This window comes from Esox lucius, chromosome 2 (genome assembly GCF_011004845.1).
Source record: "Esox lucius isolate fEsoLuc1 chromosome 2, fEsoLuc1.pri, whole genome shotgun sequence".
NCBI lineage: Eukaryota > Metazoa > Chordata > Actinopteri > Esociformes > Esocidae > Esox > Esox lucius.
In genome coordinates, this window is record NC_047570.1 from 18,079,096 (window position 1) to 18,105,506 (window position 26,411).

The 26,411-nt window shown below is 43.2% G+C and overlaps 3 protein-coding genes across 5 annotated transcripts in view; all 3 read left to right on the plus strand.

The window, feature by feature from the left end:
* The first annotated feature begins 1,051 nt into the window (after positions 1 to 1,051).
* LOC105016707 (stereocilin) lies at positions 1,052 to 12,181 on the plus strand. Its single transcript, XM_034287367.1, has 24 exons — positions 1,052 to 2,048; positions 2,636 to 2,660; positions 2,807 to 3,362; positions 3,463 to 4,365; positions 4,457 to 4,519; positions 4,611 to 4,736; positions 4,836 to 4,993; positions 5,068 to 5,254; positions 5,343 to 5,458; positions 5,578 to 5,710; positions 5,858 to 6,040; positions 6,270 to 6,446; positions 6,723 to 6,872; positions 7,787 to 7,866; positions 7,960 to 8,095; positions 8,224 to 8,474; positions 9,409 to 9,499; positions 10,188 to 10,359; positions 10,496 to 10,659; positions 10,764 to 11,164; positions 11,319 to 11,467; positions 11,580 to 11,677; positions 11,797 to 11,944; positions 12,093 to 12,181. The coding sequence occupies exons 1-24, from the start codon at positions 1,052 to 1,054 to the stop codon at positions 12,179 to 12,181; spliced, it is 5,553 nt and encodes a 1,850-aa protein (XP_034143258.1).
* On the plus strand, positions 6,828 to 8,235 carry LOC117595390 (stereocilin-like). The gene is made up of 5 exons (XM_034295991.1): positions 6,828 to 6,872; positions 7,216 to 7,274; positions 7,458 to 7,581; positions 7,787 to 7,866; positions 7,960 to 8,235. Exons 1-5 carry the CDS (start codon positions 6,834 to 6,836, stop codon positions 8,111 to 8,113), a joined length of 456 nt encoding a protein of 151 aa, XP_034151882.1. The 5' UTR covers positions 6,828 to 6,833; the 3' UTR covers positions 8,114 to 8,235.
* Positions 12,182 to 14,578: 2,397 nt separating the features above from the next.
* Positions 14,579 to 26,411, plus strand: part of furina (furin (paired basic amino acid cleaving enzyme) a) — a 100,938-nt gene continuing 89,105 nt past the window's right edge. The window contains exons 1-2 of one of the 3 annotated variants that reach the window (XM_010879675.4): positions 14,579 to 14,748; positions 25,297 to 25,623. In XM_010879675.4, the coding sequence (XP_010877977.1) occupies positions 25,414 to 25,623 (210 nt within the window). In that variant the 5' untranslated portion in view covers positions 14,579 to 14,748; positions 25,297 to 25,413. Of the gene's footprint in view, positions 14,749 to 14,895; positions 15,297 to 16,637; positions 16,727 to 25,296; positions 25,624 to 26,411 lie in introns of those variants that run through there. The other 2 variants (XM_010879685.4, XM_010879669.3) reach the window with 2 other exon arrangements.

Genomic DNA, 26,411 nt, shown 5'->3' on the forward strand with positions numbered 1-26,411 from the left:
GGCTGACAGGCAAAAAGGCAGAGTGAGAGAGGGTGTAAGTAAAAGGGACAGACAGAAAGTGGTCACACAACCCTGTTTTACTGCATGTAGAAGTTATGACGATCCTCATGAAGTCTTAGAAACACTTTTTCAAGGGTTTGAAGAACAGAATTGACTATCATTGGTAAGTACTAAATATTCAGTTTATCTGTAGACATCTTTTAATATTGCAGATGATCAGTTCTTACATTCATTTGATGGATGAGCACAGGTGGCAGAAGTTAAAATGACTTAATACTTAATGCAGATATTTCTAAAAACAGTTTGAAAGAGATTATTTGAGTTTTTTACACTAATAAACAATTGATTTAAAACTAATATTAGGATTTCTTCTGTGCATTTCATGTATCAAAGTTTTGCGCAAAACTGCTTTAATTTCATAGAAATTCCAATCATTTATATAATTTGACTGAAACCCATGGTTTAATATGGCTGCCTCTGCCAACAGAGGGAGAGTGGTCGAGTGACAGTAGTTGACAGTGGCCTGTCATTAAGGTTTAATGTCCCTTCTACAGTTGGACACCCTACTCCATGTGTCCACCCCACTGACCCCCAGCTCGTTGCCAGTGTAGGGCAGTCATAGGGGCTGCAGTCCAAACACAAGGACATGACACCACTCGCAGGGACCAGAGACAGATGTGACATCACCGTAACATCACCATCACTGCCTCGGAGGTGGTAGAGAGGACGGCCATGAGTGGAGTAATGCAATTCATGCTGCTGGTTGTTTTCCTTGGACACGTGTCCACTCTGAGTTCAGGTGAAGAGACTTTACCTCTTAATGTATTGGAAAGGTGTGACCATATCTTGATATTGTATCTTCTTTACTCTCATGCTCAATGTTTCACTTTCAACACTATTTGCAGGAAATAAAAAAGAGGACCAAAGAGAGGCCATTCTCAAGGAGCTGGTATCAATATGGCGTAAAGGAGGGGGATGGTATCCCAACAAAGATCCTTCCTCTCCTCAGAGAACCCAAGACCAGCAGGTCCAAAGCGTGGTGAGGAGTATCATGGGAGGTCTGAAGACGCTGGGCCTCCTGCCTGGTAGGAGCATGGGCCTCCCCTCACTCCAGAAGGCTATAGACAGGCACCGTCTATCCGGCTTCCTCTACAACATCTCCATGTACCTCCAGGAGATGGGCACTGAGATGGACGAGCCTGTCTCTGACGAGGAGCAACTGTGGGAGAAGGTCCTGCAGTCATTTATTCAGTCGGAGTGGGGTGGCACACAAAACCATTGGGAGGGCCGAGTGCCCCCCAGGCCCAGTGTCAGACTCCAGGACTGGTTCCTGTCCCTGAGAGGCAGCCCTCACTGGGATGGACTCCTGGGGCTGTTGCAGAACCTCTTGTCCCTGTTTGAGTGGCAGCCTCACAGGCCGCTGCTGGACTTCCTGTCCCAAAACTGGAGGACGGTGAGCGCCCTGCTGGAGGTGGCCTTGCAGGCGCTGGTCAGCGGGACCTATGGCCAGGCCAGTGCCGGGCTGCAGGGCTTTATCTGTGCCCTGAGGGGTCACAGTGACTGTGCCTTCAGTGTCAGCTGGCTAACTCAGCTCCTTAGATATTTGGAAACACGCAACTGGAAGCCTGTGGTGAACCTGCATCCTGCGGGACAAGGGGCCGACCAGAGAGTGGGCTCGGGGGCCTTTGGGCGCCTGAAGCCCTTCAGTGTGCCCCCCGAGGCCCTGAGAGAAGAGGGGATGTCTGGGAATGGCTCTCAAGGGAATGCTGGGGACAGAGGTGACATGGGGGCTGACCTGTACTCCATTCAGACCCTGCTCCTACAGGCTTTACTGCGGTCTGATATTGGGCAGCGGATGGGGCAGCTAGCAGAGCAGAACCCCACCCTCCTGCAGGGATTGGACGGCCTGAGACGAGGGCTCTTACACAGGGTCGGCAGCTCGGTGTACGGCAACCTGAAGAGAAAGGTGTCCCGGGTAACCATGGCACTGCTTGATGATGTCAGCAGTGCGGTACCACAGGCCAATCATAAGGGGAGATGCTCCATAGGTGAGGCCATGATGCTGTCCATTGACAAGAAGGTTGGGGTTAGTTTGATGTGAATTCTTTCTGGATGAGCTGAAGGTAAATGTATGAACTGTATGAATACTTCCTATTACTTTCCTTGGGGACTTCGAACTTAAGGATTCATTTGACGGGATATAAATGGAATATAACCCCCGTGGGTATCTACATGTGCACACTTACTGCTTGTACAAAGACGTGTTAGTGAAAGGTCAAACATGTCTTCCCATGTTATGCTAAGAATATGTGTCAAACAGATTTGACTACTTAGACAAAAACACAAGAGAATGTCTATTTGGACTGACACTGCTTTGAAATCATTATTGCCATGTTAGTCATTGAGAGGATCAGTGTTACCCAGCATATCATGCCCTGGCTAATCTCGTTAGCCTCTCATTGATGCCAGTAACATTATCTCCTGGGCATTGTGAGCCCGGCTATGCTGTTACATCAAGCCCAATTGTGTTTTGCAAGGGCCTCTTTGTTTCCACTATTTATCTACCATACAATTCACTAGCTTTCTTTGACTGTCTGTGATTTTCCATTATCTGTTTTATCTGTTTCTTTCAAAGGTGATTTGAGACAGCTAATCTTATGGTAAGTATCGAGAACCAAAAGCATTAATACACACTACAATATGGTACTATGAACATACCACAGATCATTCTGGTACTTTAATATCATGTTGTATAGTACCATAGTGTATATTATAGTGTTCTGTCTTTCTGGCCTGCCTCCTGCAGGGGAATCAGACATAATGTCACGTGGAATGCACAGGCTCTGGGCTTCAACTCACAAGGCCCTCCCAGCACCCCTTCCTTTCTTACCTGCACCTCCACAGAGGGTAAGAGAGGGGACCCCCGATCCCCTAGACCAGCCCGCAGGGGGCGCAAAAAGAAACCATCCAGCCCAGCTCCGGTTAGGCGTCATTCCCGTCTCTTCCAGCGCAAGTCTGAACAGGCCGAGGTTGGCCACAGCAACTTGAGGGAGATGAAAGACTACCCCTCAGCGGAGATCCTGGAAGCAGCGTGTAACGCCTCCATCCCGGGCCTGACAGGTGTGTCCAACTTCACCGTGTTCCTCTACTGTAACCTGTTTGAAGGGGAAGACGGGTTAATGGACCCTGAGATGGGTCAGGTGGGAGCTGACCTACACGCCACGTGTTCCGATGCCGCCTGGTACCTGTCCGCAGCTGAGGATGACTTCCTGTGGGTCCACGTCTGTAGTGAGTTCTTTGCCCACGAGTTCAACAACACTGTGTGCGCCAACTCCTCATTTTGGCTGGAGAGAGCACACCAGGTATGGTCTATCCCCTTTACGAATTCAAAAATGTAAATGCGGTCGTTTGATTTTCTGTCCTCTGCAATGTCTAACTACATTGTGTCTGGAACATTTGCAGGCTGTGGAAACGAAGGACTACCACTACTTCAATCACTCCAGTATCGACGACCTTTGCGTGCAGCTGTCAGTGGTGGAGGATGGCAGCAGCCCAGGGCCCGGCGAGGCCTGCCTGACCCGGCTGGGCACCAGGTCCCTCAGCGCCCATGACTTCAGACGCTGCTTCATGCCCAACTCCTCTACCCTGGTGACATCACTGTGCGGCGCCGAGTCCCCCGGGACTCACGCCTCACGCTCGTCCCTCCCGGAGAGCAGCTGGGCCGCAGAGTACTGCTCCAGGCTCCGCAACTCCTCCCGACCCGACCGCGCGACGGACACCTGTGACTACCGGAAGTGGACCCTGCCGTATTTCACCAACGCCACCCTGCTGGAGCTCTGCGGCAGCACAGAGGGGTTGAGGGAGTACGTCTGCCGCAATGCCGCGCTGCATCGCAGACTTCTCCCAGCTTATCCTCGGCTGTCTGACATTTGCGTTGACCTGGAAATGGAGCAGGAGGACAGGAAGTGCTTCCTCCAGTGGTTCTTTGACATGCTCCCGGCACCGTACAACTTTGACACGTCGCAACTTTGCGCAAGCCCTGCTCCGCTGCTGGCCGAGGCGCTGAGCAAGCTGAGCGCGTGTGAGTTGGAGGGGGATGAGCCCGGAGGCTGGGTTGGGGCGGTGGGCTACGTGCTGAGGATGCTGGACTTTGTGGTGGGCCTCTCAGCGGGGCTGGACGAGGGGGAGGGGGAGGTGAGGCAGGGCCTGGGTCAGGCCATTCTCCTCTCCAGTCTTCTCGACAACGCTTCGTTCTGGGCCACGCTTCGTCCCGACGCCTCACTGAGTGTGCTCCACACCGTGGGCGTGTTCCTGCGCAGGGAGCAGAACGCAGCTCTGAAAGAGGACCTGCTCAGCTGCTTCAGTGTAAGATACAAGATTTATAAAACACGCGCGTACGCGTGTGCTCGAACATAGATGCATGACTGTCATTCTAATGCTCCCTCTGTATTGACAGCCTGTATTATGGGACCTAATTCAGAGAGAGGACAACTCCTCTGCCCTCAGAGCCCTAATGCAGGTAATGTATCGCTTCAGAAAACAGGTGGCTGCTGTCCTGAATGTTGATTCACCGTTGGTTCGTATTAAGATGCATATTGCTTTCCCTCCAGGAGTACCTCCAAATGCCCAGAGAGAGTATTCGCACACTGGTGATGTCAGCAGAGAAAGATGCTGTGAAGAGGTTTCTGAGACACATGCACCAGAGCTGGGACCAGCTGCACGTGGAGACCACTCAGGTTTGTCCTCCAACAATGTCAGTTCAGTAAGGCACACTGGCATGTAGTTATGTTACTGCTGCAGTCAATAAAGATCGGTGTCCCCCTCAGGCCACTCAGAGAGAACTGCAGGCCATGGAGACCATGACATCCGCCTTCATCCACAAGTTCCCTCGCGTGACCCCTGACCTCTTCCTCGACCTCTCGCAGTTCATACCCTTCATGTCTGTTTCTGACATCATGAACTTCCCCACTTCACTGATCATCAATGACAGCGTGTGAGTGACCAGAGCTGAGCCACCGTTATAAGGTTAAAGGTCATGGTTATAACTGGGTCTGTGCTGTGCGATAGGTTGATGGCCATCCGGGACCACAGTGCAGAGATGAAATCTCCACAGAAACAGGCATTTGTGAAGAGGCTTCTGCAGTCCAGTGTGGTTGGAGATGTCCCCTCCTGGCCACCATACTTCCTCAACTCCATCCTCCCACTGCTTCCACATCTTCCTGTCAGACACTTTCAGCAGCTGACATCAGACCAGGTTAAATGTCTCACTGTTGATCCGGGCAAACTGGTATTTTCAGAAAGTATTGTGTATTGCATTGACTGTCACCCTCTCCCTCTCTCAGCTGAGTCCCTTGGTAGAGATGCTAGGAAACACCAGTCTGGATGGAACGCGTGGACGTCATATTCTACGGACACTATTCATTAAAAACAGGAACCTCACCAGTGATTTAATTTCCAGGTAGGGTCTTTTAGCCGACTTTTCCACTTATAGTGCTCTACTTCTGACCAGAGCCATGTTGTCCATTTGAGCAGATATTACTAGTATTAGATGAAGACCTGGTCATTATTTACCCACAGGCTGGGAGTTCTGGCTTGTTACCTGAACCCAGAGGTGCTGCGTCCGTTTCTGCTGGCATCCCCAGTGCCCAGCGCTCTTTGGCAGCAGCTGGCTCTCTGTGTGTCGGAGGGACTCATCAGCGCTTCAGGAAGGGTGAGAGAAAATGGTGTCCAAAATGGGATGCATTTCCAAGGTTCCCAGTTCATGTTGCAGCTATACACACTCAGTGATGCAATTTGAAAATGTATTCAGTCCATATCATGTGAGCCATTCTGACACCGACACTTGCCCTGTGTCCAGCTGTCCCTCTGGTTGGTCCAGGTGGTCAGGCCACTAAACGCCAGCACCCTGCCTCCTCCAGCACTGGCTACCCTCAGAGGCCTACTTCCCCAGCTAGGGGCTCGGTTTCTTCTGTCACTGCCTTCACTTCAGCTCCTGGATCTGCTAACACAACCAGGTCTGCCCAGCTTCTCCCCAGCACAGGTTAGTGTGTTAGAGTTTACTGTGATGTTGTTTTATGCTGAGCAAACATTGACTGTTGTTTTTAAACCGCCCCCCCAAACCCCAGGCGTTCCAGATATTATCAAAAATGTCAAGAGACACTAATGTAAGTAAAGGCTTAATACTGACCTGTTGAGTCATGTTTTTATCTACGCCGGTTGTTATGCATTCTAACTAGGCGATGTTTTCTTGGGTTTCCTCTTCGTGCCAGCTTACCATGGAGACGCTGTGCAAGCTAAAGCCCTTACTGCCTGGCCTATCCCCTGCTGTACTCAGAGACCTACACTGGTCCCCGGCCAGTGGTACCACTCACTGCGAGTGTTGGAGGGCTCTACTGGCTGACCTGAAGCCTGCCCTTAGAGCCATGCTCTACAGGGCGCTGCAGGAGGTCAGGGTGCTTTCTCTCCGTCCTACCTGTTCTGTATTCATTATTACCCATGGCTCTGATTTGTATTTCCTACCAGATTGTAAGCAGATGATGGCACAGTAAAGAGATGTGTACACATAAATGCTCTCAAATAACAATACTGTCAATGAAAACCTTCTGAACTGTATAAATCCAAAAGACTACCCAATTGCCAATTTACCTGAAAGTTAATTTGTTTCTTTGGATCATCTTTGTGTTTGTGAAATACCATTGTTTCAGTTTTGTATTTGTTTGTAGGCTTTGAACAGCAATTCAAGGAACTTCACGGTGAAGCTCCAGTGTCTCCTGCCTTTCGTTCCCCTGAGGGAGCTGATGGAGGCTGTCGATGGGGAGACCATCCTGAAAGACATGAGCCTGTACAGAGACCTGCCCTGGTCCCATCAGCAGGTGCCCATTCAGCCCCTGATGGCCTATCTAAACCTGGTTACAACATCCACATCCACTCCTATGGTGTACAGTATAGAGACATCAAGCCAAGCTGTCAGTGGGGCCTGGGCTCCAATTAAACAGCAAATGATTGGACATGCTTCAGATGAGCAATTCAAGAGTTTAATACTCTATACGCATCAGTCACCATCAAGCAGATTGGTTTGGATGTAGTACACTAGTCTGAGGGACAGGGGGATTTTAATTAGTAATGCCCACTTTAAAGAAATATTATCACAGCCATGGGTGTACAACAGTCCTCTATCCAACTGTTTTCTGTGTCTCATGTCTCTGCATTCTGTAGGCTCAGCTCATTTTCAAGAAGACACACCAAACTAAAAACATTACCAGAGAAACTGTAGAGTAAGTCAAATGTTTTATTGGGGCTGTGTAGAGTAAGTCAAATGTTTATGTTGTGCTGTGTTATTACGTGTGATATGTCATTGCATGTGATATCCCGTGTTAGTTTTTCCTTCACATGGAACACAAATGCAGTGCAGTCTTCCAGATACCATTTATTTATCCAATCATTAAATTGATCTTTAGAGACTTGGGTCGCATTGCGGGTGGAATAAGCTGTGATTGGTTGAAGCTTTGGACCAGTGAAACAGACTTTTCAGATTTGGTTCAATTTGTCTTGGAGTTACCAGGAGGGCTAAGACCAACTCTGGTGAGTAACCCACACAGAATCTCTTGCCATTTCATCTATTAGCCCTTCTATCTCTCCCCCCTCCCTTTCTCACTATTTTCTTTCCTTCCTTCCTCTTAAATGTATTTTATTTATCATATCAAATGTCAAGGGAACTATTCTTAGAATTCTTCTAAGTTTGGTATTTCATGTTAGCTTGTATAGATGTTTTGTGTTTTTTCATCAGAGGAAATGCATTGTTGAGGAGCTGCGGCAAAGACCAGAAGACATGGATGGTCTGAGCCCCTGGTTTGCTGCAGGGTTACCGTATGCTATATCTTACTTCTATATACATTGTGTAAATGGTGCAATATTTTCTCTTTCTTTATAAGACAAATAGTTTATTTATTGCTGTTCTAGGGTGAAACTGATTGAGAACCTGTCTAACACATCACTGACAGCCATCATGACTTACACTCAGCAGCATTTTGCGGACTTCCTAAAGCTGCCACGCCATAAGCAAATGGCCTTAGCGGAGAAGGCAGTCACTGTGCTGGTGAGAAGATACTATTAACAAAGAGCCTTCCTGATCAATAAAACATTGGTCAATTCAAACAAACATTATGGCTAAGAGTTGAATGGATGGAGTTAGCTAACTGTGTTGGGCTTGGTTGGGAGTTGTAGAGTCATGATACTGTAGTCACTTGTTCTGCTGTGTCCATCAAGGGTACTGCTCAGGGCCTGCCTGAGGTGGGGCTCAGTGGGGCTGCTTTGGACCTCCTGGGGCCCCTGTTGCCCTTCCTGGATAGGGATACCCTAGCGCTGGTGGATCAACGAGCCCTGGGGCTTCGTTTGGATGAGCTGAGGGGTTACTGCTTCCCCCAGGACACCCTGAGAGACATGGCTGCTCTGCTCACGGGGAGAGACCTGCTAGGGTGAGATACTACTGAGGGGAGAGACCTGCTAGGGTGAGATACTACTGAGGGGAGAGACCTGCTAGGGTGAGATTCTACTGAGGGGAGAGACCTGCTAGGATGAGATACTACTGAGGGGAGAGTCCTGCTAGAGTGAGATACTACTGAGGGGAGAGACCTGATAGGGTGAAACACTAATGAGGGGAGAGACCTGCTAGGGTGAGATACTACTGAGGGGAGAGACCTGCTAGGGTGAGATACTACTGAGGGGAGAGTCCTGCTAGGGTGAGATACTACTGAGGTGAGAGACCTGCTAGGGTGAAACACTAATGAGGGGAGAGACCTGCTAGGGTGAGATACTACTGAGGGGAGAGACCTGCTAGGGTGAGATACTACTGAGGGGAGAGTCCTGCTAGGATGAGATACTACTGAGGGGAGAGACCTGCTAGGGTGAAACACTAATGAGGGGAGAGACCTGCTAGGGTGAGATACTACTGAGGGGAGAGACCTGCTAGGGTGAGATACTACTGAGGGGAGAGACCTGCTAGGGTGAGATGCTAATGGGGGGAGAGACCTGCTAGGGTGAGATACCACTGAGGGGAGAGACCTGCTAGGGTGAGATACTACTGAGGGGAGAGACCTGCTAGGGTGAAACACTAATGAGGGGAGAGACCTGCTAGGGTGAGATACTACTGAGGGGAGAGACCTGCTAGGGTGCGATACTACTGAGGGGAGAGTCCTGGTAGGGTGAGATTCTACTGAGGGGAGAGACCTGCTAGGGTGAGATACTAATGGGGGGAGAGACCTGCTAGGGTGAGATACCACTGAGGGGAGAGACCTGCTAGGGTGAGATACTAATGGGGGGAGAGACCTGCTAGAGTAGAATGCTACTGCAGATGTCTTGTCCTGTGTGCATTCATAACACAAAGCTGCTTTGGGGGTGTGTTTATTGTAGAGAGGCATCGGCGTGGACGGATGATGATGTGGAGCTTGTTGGCAGACTGCTGTTCATTCTCTCTGCGAAACAGATAAACTCCATCCCACTGGTGAGAGCTCCAACATCAAGTTTGAATCCATTCCATCCTTAAATACATAAAAACAAACTAGTTTAAATGAACAATTCTGTCCACTTAATTTTCCATTTGCCATAAGTTACTTACTGACAGAACAAAATTGGCACCATTTAATTCCACTTATAACAGAATGTTTTATGCGTCCTCTGAACAACACATTGTTACACTTTATTTTGAGAGTCCCAAATTCCAACCGAAGATGTTCTGTAGATAATAATACCATCAACAGCCTTTCAACAAATTATCTGTTCTTAAACAACTGCTTATCAACTTCTTGCTAGGTTTTGGGTTAGGGTTACATTTAGAATAAGGTTTAAGGTTAGGATAAAGGTTAAGTTTAGGATAAAGGTTACGGTTAGAGTTATGCATAGTAGATAGTTAAAATGTTACTGATTAGTAGATAATCCAGAGTATGTACAAAAACACTTTTGGGACACAGACAACATCCAAGTATCAGCAAACGCACAAAAACGTATTTACAGAAAGCAGTTATTGTATCAGTTACACTAAATTATTTAGTTTTTTTCATGTTGAGAGCTCACACATGCATCACAGAACATCACAGCCAGATGAAACTGATGACAGTAAAGCATTGCAGTAAGACGTATGTATTTTGAGCAGAATGTTGTCATCGTGTTTGTGTTTAAATACCACATGTCAGGTGGTGCTGAGTGCAGACACGGTGGAGGAGGTCCTGGCGGGTCAGCTGTTCTGGGAGAACAGTGATACGGGTCAGGCCTGTGCGTTCCTGTGTGTGGACCAGCAGGGTCAGAGAGAGAGGTTCCACAGCCTTGTGCGAGGGGTCGTCAGAGCACAGAGCAGGAAGAGCAAAGGTTTTTTACTGATCTGTCTGTGTCACTGTTATAAATTGCCATCACAGTCACACATGAGTCATATGGAGTAGCATTACAGGGAACAGTTGTGTGTTGTTGCTTTAACCCCGCTGTTGAGTTTTCTGTTCTTTGCCAGTCCCCAGCTGTGGTGATATAAGAGGCACCTATCCCTCAGCCTGGACAGCATATCAGCTGAGCCGGATGGCAGCGGACGAGTTGGGGCAGTGTGTTGAGGTCATAGGTCTGGATTCTTCACTGAGCCCAGAGCAGCGCAGAGCACTGTGGGTAAAGCTCAGACAGGTGAGTTTCAGATGTTAAATGCGCATGTTAGCTTTGATCATTACCTAGCAAAGATTGACGGCAAAAATGTGTTGTGTTTCTGTGGTCTCCTTCACCTCATCCAGGCTTACCGCCCAGTAAGGGGTCTGAGGCCCGAACAGGTTCTGGGCCTTGGCTGTGTGGTCACTGAACTGGGGGAGAGAGAGCTTCAGGACACTAACCTGACAGACCTTGGTGTCCTGGCCAATCTGGGGGCACAGACCGAATGGAGCCCAAAAAAGGTGACTAGGATACTGTTTTACTATCATATCTGGTTTTCAGACCGGAGGCGTTCCTTGTTCCTGGTGTACTGTTTGACCCTTCAACCCTGTATGCTGGTTAAGATGAGAGCAGCGGTTGTTGGCGTAATGCAGAAGTGGAAGCTGAAGGTAGAGCATCTTAGCCCTGTAGATATGGCTTCTCTAGGAAACCTGCTCTGTGGTTTGACCCTGTCAGAGATCAATCGACTGGACCCCTTCAACCTCAGGTCAGTCATTCCCAGGTGGACTATTTCAACCAAATAAATGTTAAATTCCTTCATGTGAATAAAGATTGCTGAGCTTTTTGCTGTTTGATTCCACTTGTTGAGAATGCTTCCATCAACCCAGTCCCAACAACTTCTCCTGCTCTTTGACTGACAGCATGGCTTCCCTGTTCCTGAGGGATTTGGCCCTGCCTTGTTCTGAGCAGCAGATGGTGGCTCTGACCGGCCGTCTCTCCGCTCCTCGGGCCTTTGGTCCAGTCAGTACCTGGGGCCCAGAGGTCTTTACTGAGATTGGCACAATAGCAGGTACAGATGTTCAAATCGGCAACGGGTCCAAACCCAGAAAACACGATTGTTGTGTAGTCGGAAGTCATCAGTTAATCCGCCGCCCCACTCGCCCTCCCTCTGCCCTATCCAGCGGGTCTGGATGACATGGTTCTGTCTGCTCTGGTGCAAGAACAGATGGAGGGACTCATCCCTGAAGCTATCTCCTTGATTCCCCCTACAAAGATGGCTGTGAGTATCTCACTGTTTCACCTCAGAATACTGGTTTGGATATAACTGTATTGATATTTTGATATGTTTCGATATTCCATTCAGTTAACTTAGACTGGATGCGTGTGTGTGTGTGTCAGGTGGTTTTTAGCTCAGTCCAGTTGTCCTGGTTGAATGTGGAGCAGGCATGGGCAGTCACAGAGGACCAGTGGGCGGAGCTGAACAGTGGGCAGAGACATGCCTTGGGTCTGGCACAGTACGAGGGGGATGTCCTGCTGGAGCACAGAGGTGAAATTTGACAAGGAATCAGTGTTGATGATGGGTACTATTTAAGATATCTATTTTGGGTGTTATATGTTTATAGCATTTTTGTTCAACAGTGCACTTGGATTAGAATGTCAGCATGTACTGTGAAGTATTATGTCTGTGTCCACAGGGAGAAACGTGGCCCAGGCAGAACGCTCAGCTGACAGTTTCACTGTGGGTTTATTGTCTCTATGCTGTATGTTATGGCAACTATCGTGAAACACACTATAAACCCTTTATAATGCATTTTTCTTTGACTATTACTAAATGGTAAAATTTGTAATTAAAATAAAACTAGCATTTTGAACTGTGTTCCATTGTATCATGGACAAAGCCCTCCATCTCATGTTTTCTTAAACCTGACAGAATTTATAAGAATTATTTTGATGTGTCTGTGTTTGGGCGATTGTGCTATTCTGTTTCTTTGTATTCAGGAATATTTATTTTTTTGAGAAATATGACATTATGACAGAAACTATAATAATAACAATTATACATTATATTTAAATAGCGCTTTTCAGGGACCCAAAGATGCTGTCTACCCTCTCAGAAACTATATGCAAAGGTTTGACAGCATGCACTGAAAATATCTTCATTTTACCTCTTTCTGTATAATAGACAAATAATGGCTGTGTTTCCGGACCCCAAGTTTAATTAGAATGTACTACATATCTTGTAGTTAATATATCAGAAGGGTTTATAGCTGCCATTCTGGTAATGTTTTTGGAGGTATGCAGTCAGACTTATATTGCTTTATTGAGGTATATTGTTTGTGAACATACTGTAAAGCAGTGATAGTTGAGCTTCTACAATGCCAGCCTCTCCTGAACTGTGAGTGTTTGGTTAACTTGAACTCTCTCAAGGCTCTTCTCACACTCAATCAGATAGTAACCCAGAAACCTGCACCTTACTGTTCTTCACAACTGCCTCTAAAAGCTGAATGTTATCAATGGCATGATCCATTGTGCATTCTTTCTATAGTGTCTTACTTTTTCCCCAAGAATGTAGGGAAAATATTATAATTGAAAGATTTTTTTTACAGTTATAAGATAGAAATGTTGATGTGGTGCAAAGAGAAGGTTTTGTAGTGTTATACTTAATATCATGCATTTCTACAAATGCTATAATCCACAAAAACAGGGGCCAGCAGTTCCTATTTATTCACGACAATCCAGCCAGTTAGGATATTTTGGAGGGTACTGTATGTAGCTCTCTGTCTGGTATAACTGGCTTACCTGACCACCTGGCCCCCTCCTAATTTTAGATGCTGTATAAATATGCCCTCTGTTCAGAAAAGAAAACTGCTGTAGCAAATGACCATACTCCATAAACAACCAGAGCCATATGTTCCTATTCCTGGAGGACAACAGCCGGAAGAAAATGCTTGCCAAAATGTTTGTTTTCCTCAAAAATGAGACTATGAATGCTTATCACTTACACTGCTGTACACTTTATCAAAATGTGTGAAACACCGTAACACAATATATTTAGTAGAATGTTTCCACTAATGGTAGCTTGCACTTCAGACTTTGAGAGATATATCCCTCTATCAGTAGATCCAAATGCATGCAGGTAACCTAGAAGTAGTGTGTTGACTGAAAGGCTATAGCAGTATAATGGTATCTAACACACAGGCTAAACATGTCTAGGCCTTGCAGCACTACTAAGATTATCTGCCTATGATTTAGCCGTGAGTTGCTAACCCAGCAACACGGTAGGATTGGTTAAGACTGGCTAGTGGCTTCATTGAATGTTAGGTTGTTTTACCAGTTTAACACCGATTGAAGTGAAATATTCTAGTCTACAATGGAAATCAATTGAAACTCACTTTAAAAGTTCAAATCGGATCATGGGGAAAAGGTTGGAAACGGCTGTTCTAGAAATCTTCAAGTGGAATAGTGAAGTAACCACTGCCAGGCAAGCTATAATTCCTACACGTTCACGGATTATGGATGTAAATACCCTCAAATTAAAGCTGACAGTCGGCCTAACCCATAAGTCATTATTTCATTTCTAATGTGCTAAGCCAAAGCTACAAAACGCGTATCAATTTCCATACTTATTATCTGCACTGTATAGACAATTCTCCCACTTTGACAGGCATAAAATATATATATATTTTTGACCTTACTCTGTTTAGAAGATAATTTAACAGGGGTCATGTAATCAGGCAAAAACTGGGAGGTGGGTGCTCTGCTCAAATAAGCACACGGGGCCGCCCGGTTACAAAACAACTATGATCAACTTTCACCTACGGTATTGCAAAATTCGAAACCCCTCAGGGTTATTGCCCATAATTCACTAAATAGAGACAATTTGTACCAGAAAATCTATTATAATGTAATGCACATTAAATATTAATTAACTTATGACGGATATTCGATGCTCCTATGAATTACCAAAGGATAAAAATGTATAGTTTTTGCAGTTCTCCTTCAAAACAAGTGTAGCTACACGATACGGACAATTATTGTTCTGGGGATTATTCCAGCAGATGGAGCTAAATTACTTTGTACGTAGTTCAGTATGCCTCTTCAGCGGTAGGTGTGTCCAAATCCTGTGCATTTTACCCACATGCCCTCCTTCGCTATGACGTATTTCCTGGGGGGCTATGTGGAGTGGACCCGAGTGGACCCCTCAGCTGTTTTGAGATCGAGGGGTCATACCATGTTTCTGTATGTAGGCTTTTTTATACACATTAAAAATGTAGAGTGGTATTCGTAAGAGTATGTATTCGATTATTTCAAAAAATCCTGAGGATCAACACATAATGTAAACGGGAACTGGTAAGCATACAGAATGCACGCCCTCCTAAAGCATTGGAAAGTTTCGCGATATTTGTGTCATTTGAAGCGCTTATAGGGAGTTTTAAACTGGTTTGCCGTAATTCCTGGAACAGGGCAGACCAGCTAGTTGGGTAGCACGAGGAGTGATTTTCCTGTCTCTAGTACATTACCTCGTTTGTATCTACCGACACCGGCTGTATAACTGTGTCCGGTAAAAGGAAATCACAAGCCTGTAGCTTTGCTGAAACATGATGCCGTCGCGGATAAGCCCTGTTGTTATGTGGAGTGGGTTTATTTAAAAATATAGCTATTCCGATCATCGTCCATCTCAGAACGATCAGAGAAATTTGAGTTTAGGTATTGTGATTGGACACACAGGGGAGAAATTGGGTGACAAGAGCGCTGCAGAAACGCAGTAGGGGTACATTGTATCAAGTAACCTATAGTTGTTGCTGATAACGCGATATGTTTTAGCGGAACGTTAAGGAAACGTCTTGCATTCGAGGTCTCACACCCAGCTGTGTATGCAGTTGTCAAGGACGTTTGTGGTAAGTTGTAGGTTGAGCAATATTTTGTTGTTGCCATACACCGCAATTTGTGTTACAGGCTTATGATGAAACTTGAATGGTATAGTAAATTGTTCGATAACGGGTACTCGCAGCTCTGCATTTAGTTGTAAGTCCAGTTTGTTATTGTTGGCCACAAGCCAAAAATACCTTAACTTACAGACTGGACTTAAATTATTGGCTAAACGCGGTTACAACTATGTTCCAATTGTCAACGGTGGTGGTATGCTATGTTTTAAGCCAAATATGCCTTCACCACTATAAGAAAGAGTATTTGATTCTGTTTTAGGTGGAACTTGGTTGTTTATTAGAAAAATAACAATGGAGTTTCTTGACACAAGGCTAATACTGTGTTGCTATTACACATGATACATGTTTGAATGTAAGCACTTTTAGTTGCAATGAACCCTTCATATATGGTTGAGCAAAGGCGTTTTCTTCAAGTAATTTTAAGTGACCTAAATATATTTACGCACATGTACACCGGAATGTTTAGTATCCTGCGCTACACGAAGTTATGAGACCAAGGGAATTAGATGTGATATTGTATGCTATAACAGTTAAACCATTGATCCGTATACTCTGTGGAGATTACAAATCTATAGATTTTAATCACACATTAAAACCACGCAATGATGACCTACATTTTTACGACCATTTCGACTCTTTTAGTGCCCGTATGATATCTCCAAGTAAGACTGTTTTAGAGTTAAACGTTTCCTTTAAAAATGTAAATTGGGAAATGCAAATTGTGCAAATAACCCCTGAGCTGTGCATATGAAAGTGTGTCCCTGTTAGTGAGGTTTGTTTACTTTCTAGTTATTTATTTTTTATTGCTAGTATTAGGAGGCTTGACACTTTTGGCAGAGGAAAATGCTTTAGGGATCTAACCTTAGTCACTACTCTGGTTTGCCAGTGTTAGATCCAGAGCTGTCTAACCAACAAAATCTCCAGTTTCACTTACACTTGGTGAAATGATTGCCTTTGTAGACCCTTTTTGATCATTTGAAGAATAATTATGAATTGTATGATTTCTTGCTTGTACACTTTCACTTCTACTGTATCATCTCACATGCAGCTTTATTATATTTTCTGCCAAATTTTGACATTTACTCTCCTAACGTGTATGAGCAACAAAATGATTGGTTGCCTATTGTCTCCTGCAAGTAGTAAAATAGTTGAGCGTTGGTTGTCCCATGATGTATGTTTTTCATACTGATGTTAAACTCTGGCTAAATAGTGGACTACCCCGATGAGGTCACTGGAGGCGGGTGTACTTTGAGATATGTGTGTCAGTGGACTTTAAAGGGAGGTTTGGCGAAGGTGCGCTCCTCTGTCTGTGTGAGTGCTGCTTCTGCATCAGAGTGGACTACATTAGAGTCATAACCACAACACTACTCCGAAGCTCAAAGGTGAGCTGCAAATCCTACTGTCTTCTGTCTCTTGAAAGTGTTATGCTCTCAAGACTGTCATTCTCTTTATGCCGTCCAGTTGAATTCGCTTTTTTGCTGCAATATTAGTTTTTGTCATGTTTGTATCCTTTTAGACCAAAGTGTTTTGGTCTCAGTGGAGCTTGCCAGGAACTCTGCGATTGAATAGGTTTGAAGACCATGCTGAACTTTGACATTACTTTTGTCTTTGGCATTACAGGTACTTCTCAAGATGTATACTTTATCATGGGGTGCATATGTTTTCGCGTGTCCACATAATTAAATACATACATCAAGTGTAGAGAATCTTGTGATTTGTGCCCATCACAGAGGGACTGACTGCGGACTGTGTGTGGCTGTCCTGCTGGGTTTCCTATGCACTTTTGTTCAGGACACCCCGCCCAGAATGGGTCTCCGTGTGACTTAATAGCTTTAAAATGCTCTAATTGTTTCCCATTTCTGAGCTACGGCAATTAAATTTTTTCCCAGAGTCGTTTCTGTAAAACTAGAATTGCTGGAGGATGTCTTAATGGTATATCCGTGTACAAATGTAATGTCTCTGAGAATGGACAAACAAAATATTACAGGACCTTTATTTCTCTGTTTCTACTACCCCTTGTGGGTGGTCTAATTGGCATGTTGAAGAACTTCATGAATTGGATACCTTATGGCTGTTACATTATATAGACAGGCTTTTTGAGGGGTCAAGGTTGTCTGAGTTTTTGTTAAAACATGGATTTCGTTGTCTGGACGTTAGTTTCTACTCCGCAGTACTCTAGGTACGAATACATCAGGGACAGTTCCTTGTTCCATTTGTTTCGTCGCAGCAACCAGTGGGTTGTGCCAGTGCCAGAACGTTGTGGAAGGTAAATCACTATTTTAAAAATGCTGTGCAATTTCTTAAAAATTTTAACACTGAACTAATTCAGGCTTGCCCTTACAAAGGGGTTGAATACTTGTGTAAAAACTATTTTGTGTAAATCAAAGTATCACAAATCCATTTTGATCCCTCTTTGTAATGCAATAAAATGTAAAAATATCAAAAGGTGTGAGTAGTTATAATCACCAATGTAACTTAAATTTCCCCTTAAATTGTTCTGAACAACCTAAGGTATCTCCATTCCACTGAAAGGTTGGGTTTTAATCTAATCCATGGTGTAGCTATATTCAGTAGTACCCCTTCTTGAACAAACAATATTGCCATTTCGGAATGGGGAGGCCATACACTAGCCAAAGGTTGTGTTTTAATGAAGTCACATGACATCATGTGGACACAGGGCTCCCTGTTGCTGTGTAAAGTTTTCAAAGTAGTCAATGTGATTGCTTTGCGTGTGTTCTTAAAGGGCTTTTCCACCCCCAGACACACAAGCCATTCATTTTTGAAGTCATATGGTATGATAGTAAAATGTGTTGTTTCACTGTGAATTTGGTTCTATCCGGTAATCTGTTAAATCTGTAAGTCGTGGTGTATCACACCATCTCGTTAAATTCCTTTGAAAGGAGATGGGAGAAAACACGCTATGATATATCACAATGCTTTTAAAACATTTACCTACACTCTAGATTTCCAAATCCGCCAGTAGATAGTATAGGTTTAATGGACTAAAACACATCCATTCATCTATATTGTCATTACAAAAGGTCTGTAAGTAAGTAATCAAATACACACTATTCAGTCAGATAAATATGCTTTCTTCCTCCAACTACCATGACACAAAGCAGCTGGTGTGTTTTCGTATGCTTCCAGATGGAGATATTTTAGGGTTATTTTTCCTGAATGGAATATAACATTGCTTTCATTACCCATGTGTTGTGAATGAGCTGCACAGTGTATTATGGGTAACATTGGCTTAGCAACTGGGTAATGTAGCATGACAACCGGAACGCAATTGCTCTAATGTCTGCTGGGAGGAAATCTTATACGTTCCTCCATTCACTGACCATCGTGTTTCATATTTCCGTTCTTTAATATTGCTTAAAAGCCTTCGTACCCTCCAGATTAGCTAATAATTTGAGCTAGAAATATAATTTGCGAAAAAGTGTTTTAACCTTAAGTTGATAGTGCAGTTTAAGTTAATTTAGTAAAGTATATAACTCTTACATGCTGATATTGGCTTTGTTTAATGTGTTGATAAGGTTTCAAATGACTTCCTTGCTAGCCACTCAGGGTGAAATGTACTCATCCAGTCTGAGCCTGTCTAGAGAAAGCATTGCAGTATGGGTTTTGTAGTAAACATGAGTGTCAAGAGAACTCTTCAACCAATTAAACATTTTGGCTTCTTACTTACTATAACTGTGAAAAGCAGAAAAACTATTAGAATCGTGTATTAGAATCTCACTGTATAACAGGAATGTGTAAATTGGGGTGTATTACCACTATATACCTGAAAAAATAAATGTGATTTTTGCACGCAAATGTATTTCCCTAACACTGGATTTACCCTAAGATAAATCATCATTGTGGAATAAAATAGTATCACTGGAATTAATTGATCCATATGTCTTGAGCTGTTCTTCCTGGTATATAACTGCTGTTATTACAGTTATCCACTTGTTGACACTTATATTTCAACTTTAAAGTTGCTGTTGATATTGCATTGTATTTGGCGTCTTTGACCAATTGTTCTGTCACAAAAGTGCAATAGTACAGTGAAGCTAAATCTGTTCCACCGAAGCATTTTCATACCATGTGAAGGTAAGTGGCGAGATGATTCCTCATCTCCCTGATAATTCAACACATTGGTGTTTTCGGCCAGTACAACACCAGAACAAGGCATTACTTGAGGTAAAATGTTGCTACCTGTTGGATGGGTGTTCTACGCTGGGTTCATTGGAACCGCTGTAAAAGTAGAGCACACACCGCCTTGAGCTGTGGGGGTCCCTTTCAAAGGGATTCGATGACCACTTTGCCAATGAATTTCACGAACCCCAGGGATTCTGCTGTAGAAGCATTTCAACTGCTGTCTCTTGAATTTTCACCACGAATTAAATAGTCTGGCATGCGAATTATTTCATTTTATGCATTATGTAAATGGTTCTAGTGATGAAATTAGGACACCAAATAAAAAATTTAGAAATAGAGTAATGTGTGAGTGTGTGTCAGTAGGGATTCCTCCTCATCCCTGACTGTCTGAAAGAAACATTCTGAATGTCATTTTATTTAGGGAATGGATCAATGAATTTCCAAGTTCTTTGAAACTAACAGACTGTTACTTTGTAATGGTTTGCTGTTTTAAGCATTAATGGCTTGAATACTCAGTTTTTTTTCAGCCATCTTTTCATTTCCATATTTATGCCATGCAGCATTGCTCTGCTGTTTCTGCATTTTCAAATGTCGTTGTTTTTCCTGTCCATAATGTTAAACAATTTTCCTACATGGCATTACTATTTTAGATGTAAAGGTAAAAATAAAAGCCTCACTTTCTCCAGTTTCCAGAAGACATTTTAACATTTCAGCCGTTATCTTGACCAGTCTGAAAATCTTTGTGACCAGGTGTATCCCTTCATGGCTACAGTGTAACATTTTGTCACATGAATATATCCAGCAGGATAAGGCTCCAGGTCACCAAGTATATATATTGTCTCAGAATGGTTCTAAGCAGGTGACTAAGTTCAGTTTACTAGAGGAACATCTCTGAGGAATGTTTACAACACCCTGTAGAATCCATGTCCTGAATAATTCAGGCTGTTCTGGAGACAAAGTGGTCTGACCCTGTCTCTCCATGGGTGTACCTAATAAACTGTCAATTGAGTGGATGCTCCATTTGCTGCTATTGCGACTGACTGCTATATATAGACAGGCTAGTAGTCTATTTGGAAATGTTTTCTGTTGTATTTAAGGGGCTGCTGCGTCCATCACGGTTTTGGGTCTCACTGTTCCTTTCAGCATTGTGCATGTAGCACTACGACCAATACTCGTATTAGTACCCTAACCCTACTGTCAATGAATAGACTAGGATATTCAACACAAAGCAGTTTAGAGGATAAGGGCTTCAGTTAAATGGCCACAATGTAAATGTATAATGTGGGGAAGACCCATGCACGTGTTTGGTTAATCCGTACCACGCAATGTCTCCAGAAATCGGCTAAAATGTGCTCTTGTCAATGGTTTTTAGCATGTAAAATTTGACAGCAAGTACATTTTCTTGTGTTTACTTGCACATTGCTGATAAAATTAGCTGGTAAATTTTTTTTTGAGAATGGACTGTGTATTCTACATCTGGAATTGTGGAATATCTATTTGTCTGTCTTGGAAAGTGATTTCATTATAACTGACAGTGACAATATTAAAATTGCTTGGTTGGTGATTGCCTTGGTGAAATAAATCACAAGCTCTAGAGATCAAACAGGGTAGTAGAAAAAGGATTAGAGGAATTTCTCCCCTTACAATGCTACCTACCCCATTCCAAAGTAAACATAATGTATGTTTTGTGCTGAATATTGAAATCAATTGCTGGCTCTATGTATCGATTGACCATTGCATAGCTGGTAGGCTGGAAAACCTAAGGAACTCTGTTTTGCTGTTGGCTTCATTATGTAGAAGGAAATGTACTTTGTCCTTCTTAAAGGGGGTAATCCACCTCAGGGTCCAATACTATCTTTTTCTCACTGGTCTGAAATCTACTGGCCCAAACTGAAAAAAAACTAACAATCAATACAATTGTATTGTACAGAAATATTGTATGTAAATATCAAATCATCAGAATATTGATTTATACCACATTTTTGCATGTGATGTGAGACCTCAGAACTGATACATGGATATAATGCAATGCACATCATTACTTTTTAATAATCAAAGTATTACTATCATTGTCACGTTTTCATGAAGACACTTGCCTTTTTGATGTGACATAAAAGCTTGATAAAAAAATAACTGACTTAATATATTTATAGTTACATAAATATGGCACAATACAGTACAGTATTGTCCGTATGGTTTCTCTATCCATATTCACGGACTATGTCATGGACATATGAATGGTTTCTCCCTCTTCACAACACGATTGGCGGACGTAATTCGTATTTCAATTTAGCTATGTGCCACCTCATTCATTCAGGGCCGACAGACATAAATTGGTGCAGCAGCAGGGTGGTTGGCAGCCCATTTGGCCCCAGTACACGTGACAACCTGCAGGTTTTCGGTATTAGTTCGTCCCCTTGAAAAACGACCATGCCTTATTGGCTTTCGTCGGCAATGCACGACAGGTATGGCAGTACATGTGTCCCTTGCCGTTATTGTTTTCGACTCACGGAACCTGTTCTTTCAAAAGTGGTCGCATTTGCTTTTCACCGTATGATCCCATATTTGGTTCTGGCTCTAAAATGCACTATGAGCTATGATTGGTTAAAACAGACGAGTCATCGGATTTTATTGGTCAAAAAGACGGCACCCGTTTTGTTGCACACTTTGGGGCGCGAAGAAAAGCCACAGTCATATTTTAATGGGAGAACAAGCGGAAAGAGTGACAAAGATGAAATGCAAAGGTTAATACAATACCATCAATTTAAATTGGGAAATTGAGCACTGGCCTGAATGGGCAGTGACTATCTTTGTCTACTGGCACGACGTTAGGTCTTACTGGCCCCGGGCCATCCTTAATGTTGAACCCTGCACCTCCTACAAACCCATTATTAGTAGTTAAAATAACCATATTCACTATTTTACCTATATGTCATTATTCTGTGAAATCAGAAGGATGACACATAGGTAACACATCATAGTTGTACATTCAGAAAACTGGAGATCGGTAATAACACACATTTCAACTCTTTTAAAGCAATTACCCTGCTCTCCAGATTGCCCAGTCAGACAATTAAATTATTTGGTCAAACTTGTCTAGTACATCTATCCGTTTATCTTATCATGACAAAGTATTTGCTTACATTTTCTCAAAGTACACCGCTGTCAGATTTACATACTTTCTTCCTCCAGCATCCTTAAAGCAATGCAGTTTTCGCCTTTTCCTCATGGTCACTGCTTTCACACTTGCACTCTGCATTGCAATAGCATCCAGATAAACACAAATCTGAGCTAGGACCATCAGTGTGGAGCTATATTTTTAACTCGCTTGTATTATTGTGTAGATATGTTTAAAGTTAGCCACTGATGTGAAAATGTAACTCCAGTACTTAGACAACCAGTATGTGTCTAATAAGTGTTGCAGTGTGGGTTATTAGTCTTTGTGAGTCTCACAAAATGTCTTCAAGAAATGTCACATTAGTTGCTAACCTATTACTACGAAATGGAGAAATGGTATTGTCAAAAATGTACATTATGGAACATACATCATAGGAATGTATGGTTTTGGATGGATTACTACTGAAAAGGCTTGGTTTTATAGCTACAGTACACATCATCAAATATATAAGGTAAAAAAGAAGTGAACTACAGGTGCAAAGGCTGTTTTAGGACATCAAGGCAAGTTCAACGCACAACCAAAATTCCTGAGAGCCAGAAGCAATATGAATTGACATCCCTTTCAGATTATAGATTTATGAACTCACAGACTTCAATTTCCCCAACATGCTAATACTTACAAGTCTACCTATTTAAGTATATGCTCCCTTAAGGGCTATCTTGTATTATTATTTACCTTTATTTATTCAAGGGAAAGACATTAACTACAAATTCTCTTTTTCAAGTTTGCCTGATTTACATAAATATATTGCAAAACATAGCATGGACACCAACATCAACAGAATCATTACCAGGCACAAAGACATGTATCAAAACCAGGCATATTTGTCCTCAAGCTAAAATTTCAGCAATCCTTTAAATTTGCTTGGAGACACAAGGCATTCAATCTTTGGCAGCTAATTTGGCAGCTCCTTCCCCTTCTGTAGATTATACAAATTAAAGGTGTTTTTCCCTTTTTCCAAAGATTACTTTGGCTATTTTGTGCTATATTTTGTTGCTTCAACAGTTGATGCCAAATATTCTGAATGTTTCTTCAAGAGTGCTTTGCAATTAGAGACATAAAAAGTTCTCAATTTTGTGAGACAAAATTGTGATTTTGCATTAAAATGTAATGTCCATAATGCTGGAATCGCCAAAGTTCTGTAAAACCTGTTCTTGGATTTTGGAGGAACAGGGCAAGTGCTCTCTTTTTAACTTTTCAGCAGAAATACAGATATTTTAAAGCAACCTCAGCAACAGTCTCTGAAGTCACTGGGGCTACATTTCTTCTTGATTGGTTTGACTTAACTCAAACACTCGGTTAGTGGTTAGGGAGCTCTGTGCTTTCAGTGTTTTTTTTATTCAATTTACTTGGAAGAGTTTGTCTGAAATGGGAGTTCCAAGTATTCCCATGAGTCAAGACCTAGCTAGGTTAGTCATTTCTGGGTGACTTTGTTTTCTGCTTTGGCTTGCAGCAGGAAAGTGAGAGGTGAAGTACTGCCTATGTGTATGATACATGAGTGTTTCATAATGCATGTTAAGACACATTCATTTTTCCATCCAGTCCTGAGAAAAGACAGGAAAGCCGGGCAGTAGTACTCCTTGGAGTAATGTGTTTTTATTTGTTTTTTAAAACTATTTAACTAGGTGAGTCACTTGAGGACCAATTCTCAAAGGCATTCAATTGCAAGACAAGACAATACACAGAACAACAATAAATAATCTAAGATAAAAAAATATATAAATTAAAGTAAAATTACAGTCATGCACATGTGTGTATATAGGTAGGAATTGGGAATCGACAGGTGCCGTTGTTCGATATCAGCTTGTTTATTTCATTTTAGTCAGACGTGTGTCGTGCTTAAGGGTCTTTTGGAACTCATTCCAGTCACTGGCAGCAGCAAACTGAAATCAGTATCGACCAAAGGAAGAACTGGCTTTAGGAGTAACCAGAGTGAAATATCTTTGGAAGCGCTATTAGAGTAGCAGATATTATGTAGTGAGCTGAGGTAGAGAGGGCATTCACCTAAAAGTGAATTATATATGTTGGTACCAGCGAGGAGAAGGATGAGTATTCTTATCATTAGTAATATTAGTAGTATTTGTACGACTCCTCCTCTTCTTCCTCATGGATTTGTTGTTAGCTTGGCAGGCAAACCGGTTTCTGAAAACACACATACACACACAAAAATGGTCTGCCATTGCAATCAAAATTGTAATGGTACATTAATTGGCATGTGCTTTTTTTCCTTTAACTAATTATTATTATTTTCACTGAAAGTGCCTGTCGTAATTTAAAATACAATACAATTGTTGTAGCTTCATGTAAGGGGAAGTAACGACCTTGGACTCAGCCGCTAACTCAAAAGTAATTGAAGTCCATTGTTAAGCTGGTATTGTTCCCCTGTACATTTTGACAGCTTCACGTCACTCCCTCTCCTTTTGTAAAGCTGTTGTCATGGTTGCGATGTAGCCAGTCAGCTAGCCTCAGCAGGACTAACTGCTATCTCTGACAATTCATGCTGCGTCAGCTCACTACTACAGAGCTCTGAATAACAGTTATAACAGTTGTTTTTTTCCCCCCATTGTCCTGCGCTCTGCTACGCGTTGGTAACAATCTCTCGCTCTCGCTCTTTTTTCTTTTTTTTCTTAGGTGATTCCTGTGCAGTGATTGTCCCACGGCGTCTCTCTGAGTACCCGTATTTACTCTGGGCACCGTTGGCCTGTCAGAGAGACCCTGAGCTCAGGGACCACACTGCTCTAGGACCCCATGGCTCTGGGCTGTCCATCTTCCAAGGGCTCATGGTCCTGGCTGGCTGAGCTGCTGCTGCTGGGGCCCCTGCTGGTCCTGCTGGTGTCTGGGCTTGGTACGTCGCTAGGCCAGAATGTCTACACCAACACATGGGCCGTCCACATCGCTGGAGGACCGGATGAGGCCAACCGCATAGCTAGTAAACATGGCTTTGTCAACCATGGCAATGTGAGTTGATGGACATCTTTCACCAGTTTAATTTTTTTTGGTTAGTGTCTATGTGTGTTTAATGTCCAAGGAAATTATTAGGGAATGCGCATTAAAGGAAGTGCTGATCTACACCTCAATTCTCCAATTGCCTGTTAGTGTGGAATGACCTAAAACTAAATTGGATTTCTTGTTTCTATGAAATGTGAAAGTTGCCTGTCTTTGAGGCAGTCATAACAAGATTGAAAATGTGTTATGTGGGATTTATGTACCAGATAACTTGTAAAGCACTGCGCTTCTGCTGTGGATTTAGGCTAAATATTAGTATCCCAGAGGCAGTGGTCTTCACTGAATCCCCTTGATGACTGTTTTGTTTATCAGTTCATCCATACCAGAGGAATGACTCACCCAAACAGACTAAACCCAGTCACCTGAATTACTGCGCATTGCCTTTCTGGGTAACATGTCTCTTCTTTTATGTTCTCACTATTGGTGGCTGATCAAAACCTCCATACAAAGCACACACCTGTGTAGAGCTTTTGTTTGTCCTGAGAGAGTCACTCATCACTCTGCTTTCCACACAGCTTATAGTACTTAAGGGGAGGAGGTTGAAGGCCACCACATGTTCAGCCCACTCTTTTGTTTGGTAAATAATAAGTTAATCAGAAAATGTCCACCCCATCTGACATGTTATCATTCTCTACACTGCCGCAGTTTTCTATGCTTTTTTGTTTTGAATGTAACATCCCACAGCTAGGCTAGCAATTGTACACTTCGTGTAGGGTCTTATTTACAGAAGCATTTAACGC

Bases quoted from the DNA above. Each gene is read 5' to 3' on its own strand.
- LOC117595390 (XM_034295991.1), top strand. From the start codon at position 6,834: ATGAGCCTGTACAGAGACCTGCCCTGGTCCCATCAGCAG. The intron at 6,873-7,215 runs GTGCCCATTCAG...TGCATTCTGTAG, and splicing joins TGCCCTGGTCCCATCAGCAG to GCTCAGCTCATTTTCAAGAA. The intron at 7,867-7,959 runs GTATGCTATATC...TTGCTGTTCTAG, and splicing joins TGGTTTGCTGCAGGGTTACC to GGTGAAACTGATTGAGAACC.
- LOC105016707 (XM_034287367.1), top strand. From the start codon at position 1,052: ATGGGAGGTCTGAAGACGCTGGGCCTCCTGCCTGGTAGGAGCATGGGC. The intron at 7,867-7,959 runs GTATGCTATATC...TTGCTGTTCTAG, and splicing joins TGGTTTGCTGCAGGGTTACC to GGTGAAACTGATTGAGAACC. The intron at 11,678-11,796 runs GTGAGTATCTCA...TGTGTGTGTCAG, and splicing joins TTCCCCCTACAAAGATGGCT to GTGGTTTTTAGCTCAGTCCA.